Consider the following 13,489-nt stretch of genomic DNA (forward strand, 5'->3'; position numbering starts at 1 on the left):
GATGACATGAGGGCGTGCACAGCACATGAGTTTGCAGGAAAACGCAAATCCCACGTTGAAATTTGATCCCCAATGTTGGAGGTGGGGTTACAGGGGGGTGTTTGGGTCATGGAGGCGGATCCCTCATGAATGGCTTGGTGTTGCCTTCATGGTAATGAATGGGTTCTCTATTCAATCCTGCAAGAGCTGACTGTTAGAGCCTGGCACCTTCCACTCCTCTTTCTCTTGCTTCTTTTCTCACCATGTCATCTGTGCACACAGCAGCTTCCCTTCCCATTCCACCATGAGTGGAAGCTCCCTGAGGCCTCACCAGAAGCAGATGCTGGTGCCATGCTTCTTGTACAGCCTGCAGAACTGTGAGCTAAATAAACCTCTTTATGAATTATCCAGGCTCACTCAGGTATTCCTTTATAGCAATGCAAGACTGACTAACACAGGGTATCAGGAGACCTAGCTCTGTCTGTCTCTGAGAACTTCATCAGGACTCTGGAAACAATTTAGCCCACAGGTCCAAGGCTGATTTTTGTCACAGTGAAGTTCAGGCAGTAAGAATTCTCACTGGTGGCTGTTGAGGGTGGTGGTGGTGGGGATGGGTCATAAGGAGAATTATCAGTGGGAGACTAGAAATTAAAGTGGAGAAAGGGAAGAATTAAAAGTCAAAAACAGTGTGAGGGAGGAAAGCAATGGATATAACACCCCAGATCTTTATCCTTGAGAGGCCTTTAAAAATCTACTTAACAGGCCGGGCGCGGTGGCTCAAGCCTGTAATCCCAGCACTTTGGGAGGCCGAGACGGGCGGATCACGAGGTCAGGAGATCGAGACCATCCTGGCGAACACGGTGAAACCCCGTCTCTACTAAAAAATACAAAAAACTAGCCGGGCGAGGCTGCGGGCGCCTGTAGTCCCAGCTACTCGGGAGGCTGAGGCAGGAGAAGGGCGTGAACCCGGGAGGCAGAGCTTGCAGTGAGCTGAGATCCAGCCACTGCACTCCAGCCCGGGCGACAGAGCCAGACTCCGTCTCAAAAAAAAAAAAAAAAAAAAAAAAAAAATCTACTTAACAATCAGATGCTATTCTATAAGAACTCTGAGACATGTGATGACTTTTAGGAACTTGCACTGTGGCTGAAAATGCATGCCAATCTAGCTGACTCAGATCCAGTCTTAACTGGCTCATAACTTGCTTCATAAACACGACTGTATGTTAGCAAGGAAATGAGAGAGAATAACAGCACATCACATAGGCCTGAAAAGTATTTGCAAAGCAGTATTTCTCAAAAATGACATTTTGCAGTGTTTTCCAGAGGCGGATTCAGAAAACTGAAGACCAAAGTAACGAGGGAGCCATCTCATGCCTAGCTGAGCAGAAGCATACCCAAAGGCTTAGTATTTTCCCAATTAGTAGGCACCTCAAACTTGTTTAAGGAAAATACTCTTCTTGATGAAACAGATACTACAGTTGAAGCAGGAACGTGTTTGGTGTGCTGCCTTAAATAGCATGGGTAGATGTTCAAACATGTTAGGACTCACTGGCCCTAGGAAAGACCCGCAAGAATCTGGTCTACACCAGGAAAGTGACAATGAAACACCAAACACCTTTTCTCCTCTAATTACCATGAAAATTATTTCTTTCCCAATGGTTGAAGACAATAATGTTGGGAATGATGAAGTTTCTTGGAGTGTGAAGTGGATATACCTTATAAGTTTAATCCACAACTTCACCACTTCATAAGTGGATAATCGAATTGTGCCTCAGTTTCCTCAGACTTGGGGATATTAAGAGTACCCTCAGTCACCACCAGGTGGGTACCAATGTAAGAAGAGTGGAGCAAAAGCCCAGGGGCGCATGTTCTTAAAGTGCCTAGTGTGGGATTAGAATGACAAGTGGTAGATAACCTATTTGTGCAGAAATTTATTTTGTGATTTTCAAATGATCAATATATGTGAATACTTTATTGTTTCCTGTGAGTCCCTATTTCAGCAACTATCTTGTCTGTGCCTTTCTTTGCTAGGTAAGCACTTTTCTATTGGTTGGTGGGCTTAGCAGCTCTTGGTTTTGTCTTCATGGGAGACAAATAGCATGCACCTGTGAGTAGTGGTAAAGGAAAGGTACCCTTCAGGGTGTTCTGTCCTGGGCCTCTGGCAGATCACCTGTGGTTTTGCTCTGTGTCCCCACCCAAATCTCATCTCAAACTGTAATCCCCACATGTCGAGGGAAGGGCCTGGTGGGAGGTGATTGGATCATGGGGGCGGTTTCCCCCATGTTGTTCTCATGATAGTGAGGGAGTTCTCACAAGAGCCAATAGTTTCAAGTCTGGCACTTCGCTGTTTCAGTCTCTCTCCTGCTGATTGTGAAGAAGGTACTTGCCTCTCCTTCTCCCATGATTTTAAGTTTCCTGAGGCCTCCCCAGCCACGCAAAGCTGTGAGTCAATTAAACCTCTTTCCTTTATAAATTGCCCAGTCTTAGGCAGTATCTTTTTAGCAGTGTGAAAACAGACTAATACACGCTGGCTTTTGGTTCTCTGGGTTCCCTGGATTTCTGCCCTACTAACATACTTGATTCCTGGCAGTGAGGGGTTGGTCTCTGCCTGGCTGGTATCTGGATGCCAGGGTTCTGGTCTAGCTTGCAGTCTAACTCTTTCCAGGTGCATATGCTCAGATTCAAGCTCCCCAGTCCCCTTGTCCTCTCGGCTGGTGGCATAACCCATGCCTGAGCATGACTTCCTGCTTATATAACTGCTTGGAGTTTACCTTTATTCTCTTCAGTTGTATGGAAGTGACCCTAAGAATATGCCTGGGCATATTCGAAGAGATAATGACTGAGAGGTTTAGCCACACATAAAACAAAGCAGAGCCCCAGGGAGATCTAAAAAGTTCAAACAAGATCAACACAAAGTAAACCACACCTCAACAGACCAAAGATCAAGAGCAAAACCTGAATGGTAGCTAGAGAAAAAGAGACTGCCTTAAAGGTGTGACTGCAGGACCAAGAGCTGGTTTTTCAATGGAAAACAGGAGTCAGGTAAAAAGAAAGCTACATATTTAAAAGATGAAAAAATACTGCTTAAACTGGAATTGAATATGCAGTGAAATGCAGTGAAAACATCCTTGAAAAGAAAGTCAAATACAGACACTCTCAGACAAACAACTGAGATGATTTGCTATCGTAGGATCCATATATGTAAACACTAAATGATGTTATTCATTGACTGGAGTTTCTAGAAGAATGATAATTAAAATTGATAGTGAAAATCCTTTTTCGTTTGTATTATTAACTGAATTTGCTCCACCTCCCTCCAATTCCTACATTGAAGCTTATTAACCACCCTAATATGTCTGTATTTGGAGCTAGGACCTGTAAGGAGGTAATTAAGGTTAAACAAGGTCATTACAGTGGACTCTGATCCAATAGGACTGAAGTCCTTGTAAGAAGAGGAGATGAGGACACAGATACACACACAGAAGGACAACCATGTGAGGACACAGGGAGAAGACAGTGTCTACAAGCCAAGGAGAGAGGCCCGAGGCGGAACCAGCCCTGCCCGCACCTTGATCTCAGACTTCCAGTTTCTGGAGTGTGAGACAATAAATGTCTGTTGTTTAAGTACTCTAGCCTGAGGTATTTTGTTATGGCAGCTGGAGAAGACTAAGACAGTTCATTTCTGACTTTTAAGTGGAATGACTATTTTACCACTATGTACAGTATTAACTGTTGGTTTACAAAGAGATAGGTATTCTTTATATTTATCTATTTATTTTCAGTTTATTTTGACTCTGAATATGGAATACATGCCAATTATTTCCTAAAGTGAATTTTGAAAATATATCATTTTAAGTGACTTTGCATAATATATGAATTCACCATCCCTTTCACACGGTTTTGAAATAAGCAGTGAATGAATACGACTTCATGCTTCCCAAGCCTTCATCTTCGCTCAGAGATTAGGGAATATTAAAATTCTTAAGTAGTTTTTAAAATACATTTTTTTGTCCCCTAGGGAAATAATTATTAACATTTTGGGAAATATTGGAAAATATTTGAATGAAAAAAATTCATTTCATATATCATGTTGTTGAAATTCATGTAGAACTTGAAAATTATGGGCATTTTGCAATGAAGAAAATTCAACGCTTTAATACGAGGATGATAGTTTTACAGTTTCAAAATGACTCTGTGACAAGCCCCTGCCATACTGTTGGGAATCAAGGAAAGAGAGGCAATGACTTAATCCATCACAAACAACTTAGGTCAAAGGATGTACAGAAAAAAATGTAGTTAATTTGAGGAGCAATTAAATTGGAACAGGTAACACAATGATCTCACTGCGGATTCCAACACTTCTCTCTGTCCCTTGTGTTTTCCACGGTGCTGGAAAAAGATCTCGAAACCAACCCCAACATTTCATGACTAAAGTTTAACAGATAAAATACCCTAAGATATGTTCCTATTCAGTTTTGTACGTCTACAATGACTGTCATGTAAGGAAGGAGTATTGAATTAATTCAATCTAGATAACAGTTTTTTTGACGAAAACAGTTACAATCCATGGAAATATTGTGCGGCTAATGAAGGAGAAAAAAATAACAGTACTTATGTGTACAAAATATTATCTATTCAACAGACTCAAAAGAACCAGAATATTTTGAGCCATCCTGAAGATCTGCTTTCAGAGATAATGTGTACTCCTCAGTCAACAAATAATCCTCACCAACATCTTTGTAAAGCAAGTCTCTCCAACAAACAATAACTATCACAGAATACTACAGACTTTGAACTACTAATATCCCTTGCTCTTTAACACTTCATTTTCTGTTTTTAGAAGATAATAGTTCTAGAAATTGCTTTTGAGACAAAGAGCCTCATGTGAGACCAAGGAGCTTTAGCCAACTGCTTGTGGAGCAGAAGAGTACAGTGTAGACCACAGAACAATGTTCTATAGAGGCATTATTACAGATAGGTGAAAACTCATTATTTTTCATTATAAACCTTGTTATAATGTGCACGTTTTTAAAAATTTCGAAACACCATACAAAACGTGCCAAATTTAGCATAACTGCCAAATGTATTCAGAGAAACATAAACTGCAGTGTCTAGACACTGACTACTGTTGCACAGCAGACATCACTCCTATTCCTTAGAATGCCAATTCTTTCAAGTGTAAGACAGATGTTTATTTTTTTATATAAATCACCAAACTCCATCTGAGGATTTACGGGGTGGAAAAAATGTCTAATAAGTAGTAATTAGTAAGTTCTTAAGTGTTGTATATGTTTCATTTAAGTGAAATTAAGATGACGTTGATAGTGCCATATCTTGGATGATGTCAGCAGTATAAAAGATCCTTCCTAAGGGCATACAGTATATAAGCAAACATTAGCTGCTAGTTACAGCACACCTGTATACATTCTACTAATCACTGTGTGTCCCTAATATGACATACTTTCAATGAGCTTTAAAAGTATGTCCCTAATACGACATACTTTCAATGAGCTTTAAACTTCCTTGGCCTGTATCACCCTGGTGTAAATTTGTATTTCCATATCTCTGTGAAATCCATGAGCTATTCAGTGGAGTAACATCACTAAAATGTATTGAAGTAATTTGGCTGATGTGGAAGAATAAAAAAGAACGTACGTGCTTTGGCCAAGCACAGTCTGGGTCTTTTGTGTAAAAATATAAGAATCTGGCTGCAGCTTTGGTTAAAAAACAGTAACGGACATGAGATCAAATTTACCCTGTAGGAAATTCACCCAGATGTAGATGCACATCACTTAGATATGCATTACACCCATTTGTCTGATTCATACAAAATGGCTTAATGATTAGAAAACATCAACATAAATACTTTGGAAGGAGAAGATACTACATCAAAGAAGTGAGTCTTTCACTGAAAGCCTCTATTCACTGCTGCAGGAGCACGATGGCTCACTTAAAATATATAAATATCCGTTTACAGTTGGAATACTAATTGGGATTTTTAAAAAATTTAATTAGTCACATATATATTTTACATTTCTTGGAAGACTTTTTTTTTTTTTAAGGTAAAATCATGACTCCCATACAAATATCGATATGTGTCCAAAGATTTTATTAAACTAATTCAATTTGTTAGGGAAATGGTAAGACGTTACAACTGGTTAAGAGGAGCAAAGTGCAGACATGTATTTAGGCCATCAAGAAGGAGGAAACGAATTTGCTAAACTGATGCAATACCAATCAATAGTCAGGGCCTGTCATCCACAGACAATCACTCCACCACACGCACACAGGCATTCCTATGGTTTGTCCACAACTTCCAGAGCTGAAGAATAGCTCAAGGACCTCAAAGGGCAGAGGCAAGCCACAACGGAGCAGCGCTCCTTCACTCCCGATTTCCATGGTTACCACCATTTTTCTCTGGCAAATCATAGATAAATTTTAAAGACTGAGTAAATCTATAAAAGTGATTAATCACAGAAGTTTAATGTCTAATAAATTATTCCAAAAGTGTTCCCGGGCACTCAGACTCACCAAGCATACATTCTGAAATCAAATTCTATTTCTATCCAAAAAGTGTAGGCCATCAGTGTTCTTAAAGGAGGCAAATGGTTCTTCTGAGGTAGAAAACATTCTCCAATGTAGATAAGGATGTAGATACCAGGTAAATGTTACAGCTGTGTTCATACTAACAATAAACTATGGATGATGTGGCTCAGAGTCAGTCAATGAAGAAAGATCCAGAGACATTCTGAGGTCACAAAAAGAATTTAAATGTTAGCTAACAAGGAGTGCTCATCAAAAACAGGGCTTTCCACTCAGACTGCAAACCAGGCAGAACTACCATCTCACTTTATCAGTTGTCATTGCATGTTGACATCATACACTGAGGAGAGTGATGCAGATGATAGATATAAACATATCTACATACATATGCATACATAAAGCATATACTTATATGCATACACTTTTTACATTTCCCAGCCAGTGTTCAGAAAAACTGGAATAAGAGAGAAGTGATGTTCCATTTTGTCTTGGAAAAGTATATATTTTACATATACATGCATGCATATATCTACATACATATGCATGTAATGCCTACCTGCATGTTACCAAACTGATACACATGTGTATATATGGAGGTGCGTGTGTGTCTACGTGTACATTCACTTTATCACATACTCCATCAGCTTGATTTTTGAGATGGTAATTCAAGTTTCATCTTTGTTCTGGGCTTCATGTCTGTCTCTACTGTGTTTTTTGTCTCAACTGTCAAGTCACATTTTAACAACACATTAGACTGGGGTAAACCAACATGGGATGGAAACACCAATCTCAGGAGGCTAAAATCACTGTACAGGTTGGGTTTGAGAGTTGCTGATTTCCTTTCCCTTTCCCCCAGCAGTGTGGACCATGAGATGGGCTGGGGGGCGGAATAGTGAGGCCCTCCCTCTCACTCATACGCGGGCAAACCAAACAGCTCGGGCTGGAAGTCCTGCAGGGAATTCAGCACCAGGGTGGCCTTTGTCGTCAGGTCTCGGCTCAAGTTTCCGTCAGGAACCATGACCACCTGCATCCCAGCTGCCAGGGCCGCCTCCACCCCATTGGGAGCATCTTCAAAGACAAGGCACTGTAGGAAGAAAAAGAAAGTCGAGATGGCCTTTTATGGAACCAGACATGTGGATGAAGTGTTTATCATCGTCATCACCATTGGCTTTGCAACTGTGCAGAAAGAGATAGAATTACAGTGAGGGCTCCCCAGAGTACAGATTGTGGTGAGGACAGCATGCTGTTTCTTACTGGCTCCGGGGGTCTCCCTGCCATGGCTCCTTTAAAGGGGAGAGGTTTCTGTCACAGCCAAAGCATTGCTGAAATGGAGCGCAGCTGTGTGGTGAGGCAAGATTCTCAGCTTAAAACTTTATTTTATTGGGATCATAACAATCTGTTCAATCAATAATTGAACATTCAGAGTGTGAGAGGCAACTGCAAAACTAAAAATCATGCTCTTAAAATATAAAACCACTTCAGAGTTGCTCCTGTTTTATGTACTGTGGTTTGAAAATTAAATGGTTAGAATCTTTTAAGTTAAAAATTCAGTTCCTTTGTGTGCTAGTGCGATGTGACAAATATGAGCACAAATATGTAGTGTGCGTGCATGCTCTCTTTTGGATAATTGCAAAAATTCACTTTATTATTGGGATTATGGACACAACATCATCCAAAACTTGTGGTCTCTTCATTCAGACACCCACATTGAAAATGGGGTGTTTCCAACTGGCAACTTCAAAGATATGGAACCAACCTAAGTGCCCATCCACCGATGAGCAGATAAAGAAAATGTGGCATTTATACACCATGGAATACTACTCAGACACAAAAAGGAATGAAATAATGTCTTTTGAAGCAACATGGATGGAGCTGGAGGCCATTATTTTAAGTAACTCAGGAATGGAAATCCAAATATCATATGCTCTCACTTATAAGTGGAATCTAAGCTATGAGGATGGGAAGCCATAAGAATTACATAGAAGGGACTTTGGGGACTAGCGGGATGAGGAAGAAAAGACTACATACTGGATACAGTGTACACTGTTCCGGTGACGAGTGTGCTAAAATCTCAGAAATCACTGCTAAAGAACTTATCTGTGTAACTAAAAGCCACCTGTACCCTGTAGACTATTAAAATTAAAATTAAAAAGGAAAAAAATTAAGCACTAAAAGAAAAACCAATACATAAAATAAAATGGGGTGTTTGTACACTGCATTTATCAGTGAGCTCCTAAAGGTGCCACCACATTGACAATGTTACAGTAAGTTTCACATGAGGGCTCCCTCCAAAGGAGACACCCCAGAGCCTGCTCCGTAGTATAAACAAGCATAATCCACATGTGCTATCTTCATATCACCGACCCTCTCAGGAAGACATACACTTAGGAAGCTTCTTCCCTACATTCCTAGAATGGCACACACCTCTTGTGAAAACACATTTATTGATGCTTTTTAACTGAGACTCTGCAGGGGCCCAGACATCTGTAAGGGAAGAGAGGTCCTCGTTATGGCGGCCTATGCTGAGGAGTCTCTCCTGTGGCCTAGTTCTACTCCACATGTGGCCTAGAACTCCACGAGCTGTTGAGGTGGGGCCTTTCAGCTCTCCACTCATCTCTTCTTTGTCTCCTTTGTCCCTCTGTCTTTTATTTTTTTTTTAATGTATTTATTTATTTATTTATTTATTTATTTATTTATTTATTTTTGTGAGAGAGTCTTGCTCTCTCACCCAGGCTGAAGTGCAGTGGTGTGATCTTGGCTCACTGCAGCCTCTGCCTCCCAGGTTCAAGCAATTCTCATGCCTCAGCCTCCCAAGTAGCTGGGACTACAGGTGTACCACCAAGCCGGTTAATTTTTTTTTGTATTTTTTAGTAGAGACAGGGTTTCACCATGTTGGCCAGGCTGGTCTCCAACTCCTGGACTCAAGTGATCTGCCCACCTTGGCCTCCCAAAGTGCTGGGATTACAGGTGTGTGCCACCACACCTGGCCCCCTTTGCCTTTCATTATGAAAACATACTCTTCGGCTCATCACCAGGTATATAGCAGTGACTCAATGCACTGGTGTCCTGGAAAGGGTTCATGGAAGCCTGATGCCAGGTCTGAAAGAGAAGCTCTGCATTCTTTGGCGTTTTCACTAGAAAACACTGAAACGCACACACAGTCTTAACTATTAGTGGTCTGTGCTGTAGCCAGCACAATGACTGTTTTTCTTTTTCCCTACATGCCTTTTTCTTTCCATTACCCCATTCTTTCCTTCAATCTGGGGCTAAAATATCACCTAGCCAACTTACCCCACAGGGCCGATCCCTGGATTAAGTGAGTTAATCCATGCGACAATGGAATGTGAATGCTACCTTACTTTCACAGAGGGAACTGGTTGGCCCAGCTATTTTAGTTTGCTTGGAACTGAAGGGTCGGCTGTGGGGCAGGATGTCCCATGCTACATCCTGGACAGTCCCAGGCAAGCCACAGTAGTCCGTCCCAACACCTCCCTTCTGACAGCCTCTGATGCTCCCTGGTTTCTTTCTCCTGTGAGACACTGGTCACCGCAGGACGTGGGAAGAAATGACTCCACTTAGACTTCCAGGTTGGTTTTCTCTGTTATCTCACTCAGTGACTACCTGTTCATGATATTTCTGTCTTGCCTTTTTAAAAGTTATGACTTGATCATATTCTAAATGCTCTCCACTGTTTTTATCTGGGACCAGAGATAGGCACGTAAATGTCAAATGACATTTCAAAATATCTGTCACTTTCTCCAGGGATTCTGAAGCTTTGTGCAGGGTCTACCTGTGAAATGTGGGCTGGGGTAGAGGAAGAGATGGATTATCCCCTGGGATAATACCGCTTGGCTAAAGTTGTGAAAGCAGCTTTTATTCTCTATTTGCGTGAGGCTGCTTCCAAGGAGCAAGGCAGGTGTGTGGGACGGGAAATCAGTGGCTGACTGTGGCAGTTCCCAAAGAGATAATGGAAGGCACCCAATACACCTGCACTCACCTAAAGGGGGTCATATGGTTTTGCTGTGTCCCTACCCAAGTCTCATCTTAAATTGTAGCTGCCAGAATCCCCACGTGTTGTGGGAGGGACCTGGTGGGAGATAATTTAATCACAGGGGCAGTTTTCCCCATACTGTTCTCATGGTAGTGAATAAGTCTCACAAGATCTGATGGTTTTATAAGGGGAAACCCCTTTTGCTTGGCTCTTATTCTCTCTCTTGCCTGCTGCCATGTAAGATGTGCCTTTCACCCTCTGCCATGATTGTGAGGCCTCCCCATCCATGTGGAACTGTGAGTCCATGAAACCTCTTTTTCTTTGTAATTTACCCAGTCTTGGGTATGTCTTTATCAGCAGCGTGAAAACGGACTAATACAGGGGATCTGCAGTGGAAGGAAATGCAGGCCCCATGGTGTCCCTTCACATCTGAGAGATCTTTCCAAAGGCAGCCCGTGTTTAAAGGCAACTAAGTGAGGGCTGTGAGTGAGGAGGGAAACTTACAAGTGTCTGCAGCACTGACAGCGGCAACAGCTGACACCAGCTCTTGGAGACCTTTTTACTGTTTCTCATGGCCTTCACGTATTGCTGGTTCCTCTGTGTTCGATTAATCTGTCCTCACCTATTTTTAAGAATAATCCAAATACGGCACTGACATCTGGAATATCACACACAACATATAAGATGAATGTCGTACATAAAGTAAGGGAGACTTGAATAAGTATGAAGAGTGGCGAAAAGTCAAGGTTGGTAACTGGTTGCTATCACAATCAATCACAATAAGAAGGTGACATAGGCTGGACGCAGTGGCTCACACCTGTATTTTGGGAGGCCAAGGTGGGCAGATCACTTGAGGTCAGGAGTTCCAGACCAGTCTGGCCAACATGGTAAAATCACATCTCTACCAAAACAGTAAAAAAATTAGCCAAGCACGGTGGCACATGCCTGTAGTCCCAGCTACTCTGGAAGCTGAGGCAGGAGAATGGCTTGAACCCAGGAGACAGAGGTTGCAGTGAGCCAAGATCGTGCCACTGCATTCCAGACTGGGCCACGGAGTGAGACTCCGTCTCAAAAAAAAAAAAAAAGAGAGAGAAGGTGACATAATAAGCTTATGCAACAGAAGGGCCATTTAAAATATGTCCATATGAGTAAGTAAAACCCTCAGTGTTCAAATGATTGAGGGGAAACCTAGGAAGACAGGCCAGTTGGTTTGGGTTTTCCAGCACGAGACCCTTGCAAAGTTAACTATTCTAAAAGGTCAAAAGTAGGTAAGTACAGCCTCTGATGTAAACAGCCATGGGTGATCTCAGCCCAAAACAAACAGCAATGGGATGCATGACGCCCCTGGCACCTGAAACCCTCTTCTTCCTCCTCTCATGTGGCCGTTTTGCTAACAGTTGTCAGGAGATACCTTTCCCCAACATCTGCCGGACTCTTACACTTCATGTCCACTAACGAGAATTCCATTTGATCAAGATGGAATTTGAAAACAGAACCTGAAGTTTCAAAAGCTAATAGAACAGTTGGCTGGAGGTGGTCGATGATGGAAACGTGTCAGGAAAACTCAACAGAACAGGAGTGGAGCAGAATTGAGTGGTTTACAGGAAAACAGCGAGGTTGGCCCTCTAACACCAGGCATTGTTTGCACGCAAAATTTAAAGGAAGCCCCAGACACAGGACAAAGAGAAGACATCAAACATGAGTCCTGAGAAGAAACCCCCTGGTGCTGGGCCCAGATGGCACCTGCACCACACACACAGCCTGCACGCGGGAAATGATTCGGGGTCACGCCACAGCATCTGAAAGTTTGGGTTTTGTTGGTTTGGGTTTTTTCCCCTAGAAGCAGTGGAATTATAAAGCAGAACAACTACTGTGTCCTGAAGCACCTATTAAAAATGTCCCAAAAGATTTATTTATTTTCATTTTTTTGTTTTTTGTTTTTTGAGACATAGTCTGGCTCTGTCACCCAGGCTGGAGTGCAATGGCAAGATCTCAGCTCACGGCAACCTCCACCTCCCAGGTTCAAGCAATTCTCCTGCCTCAGCCTTTCAAGTAGCTGGGATTACAGGCGTGCACCACCACACCCGGCTAATTTTTTTGTATTTTTAGTAGAGATGGGGTTTCACCATGTTGGCCAGGCTGGTCTTGAACTCTTGACCTCAACTGATCCCCCAACCTTGGCCTCCCAGAGTGCTGGGATTACAGGTGTGACCCACCGTGCCCAGCCCCAAAAGATTTTTATGTCGTCTTCAGACTTTGTTACACCCAAAGATCTAATGCACTTGTAAATAGGACCACTCCTACAAGAAAAGTACCTGGTATCTAAAAGCCTAACCATTTAAAGAATTTTCACAGCATGGGTGTCTGTCTACTGAAACTTAAGGATTTAAGAATAAATCCTTAAAAGCTACCTGGAACAACTGTGTCTGGTAATCACAGGACTTAAGCGTCAAAAAAGAAAGAAGAATATAAGCTAAATACAGTTTATATCTGGCACAAATAAAATTAAGGAGGAAGTATGTTTTTATTTTCGAAGGCAGAAATACCTCAACACAGTTTCCGTCTGCCACACCCAGCTACAGCAAAAGGAGGTTCACCCTGACTGAATTTGGCTCTCATGCTTCTTTTTAAGCACCTCATTTTTTCACTTAGGGAGCAGCCCTTCCTGTCCCACCATGACTGACTGATTACACTTGACCTAAAACTCATTCATACCACCACCCATACAGTGAATCATGGATTGTATGTTTGCATCTGTAGAAAGAAACCTTTCTCTCTATAAGTCAAGAGACTTCAGCCTCTGCAAGTGGGGAGCGGAGGCAGACTGACTTTTCTCTGCATGGACTTGGTGGGTTGCTCCTTTGAAAGCGGTGGCCAGGGACAGGGAAGGTGGAAGTGCCCACGGCTCCCTTCTCTTTTCCAGCAGGGCTTCTGCACCTTCAGTGAAGCTGGAGAACTGGGGCTTGGTCCAGGGGA

General features: G+C 42.3%; 1 protein-coding gene across 4 annotated transcripts in view; it reads right to left on the reverse strand.

Annotated features, from left to right (window-relative positions):
• Window positions 1-271: 271 nt before the first annotated feature.
• Window positions 272-13,489, reverse strand: part of PUDP (pseudouridine 5'-phosphatase) — a 105,706-nt gene continuing 92,488 nt past the window's right edge. For 3 of the 4 annotated variants that reach the window (XM_025371995.1, XM_025371993.1, XM_025371992.1), the window contains one exon: window positions 6,073-7,606. In XM_025371995.1, coding sequence (XP_025227780.1) covers window positions 7,430-7,606 — 177 coding nt within the window. In that variant the 3' untranslated portion in view covers window positions 6,073-7,429. Of the gene's footprint in view, window positions 299-6,072; window positions 7,607-13,489 lie in introns of those variants that run through there. The other variant, XR_003117339.1, reaches the window with a different exon arrangement.

This window comes from Theropithecus gelada, chromosome X (genome assembly GCF_003255815.1).
Source record: "Theropithecus gelada isolate Dixy chromosome X, Tgel_1.0, whole genome shotgun sequence".
Lineage (NCBI taxonomy): Eukaryota > Metazoa > Chordata > Mammalia > Primates > Cercopithecidae > Theropithecus > Theropithecus gelada.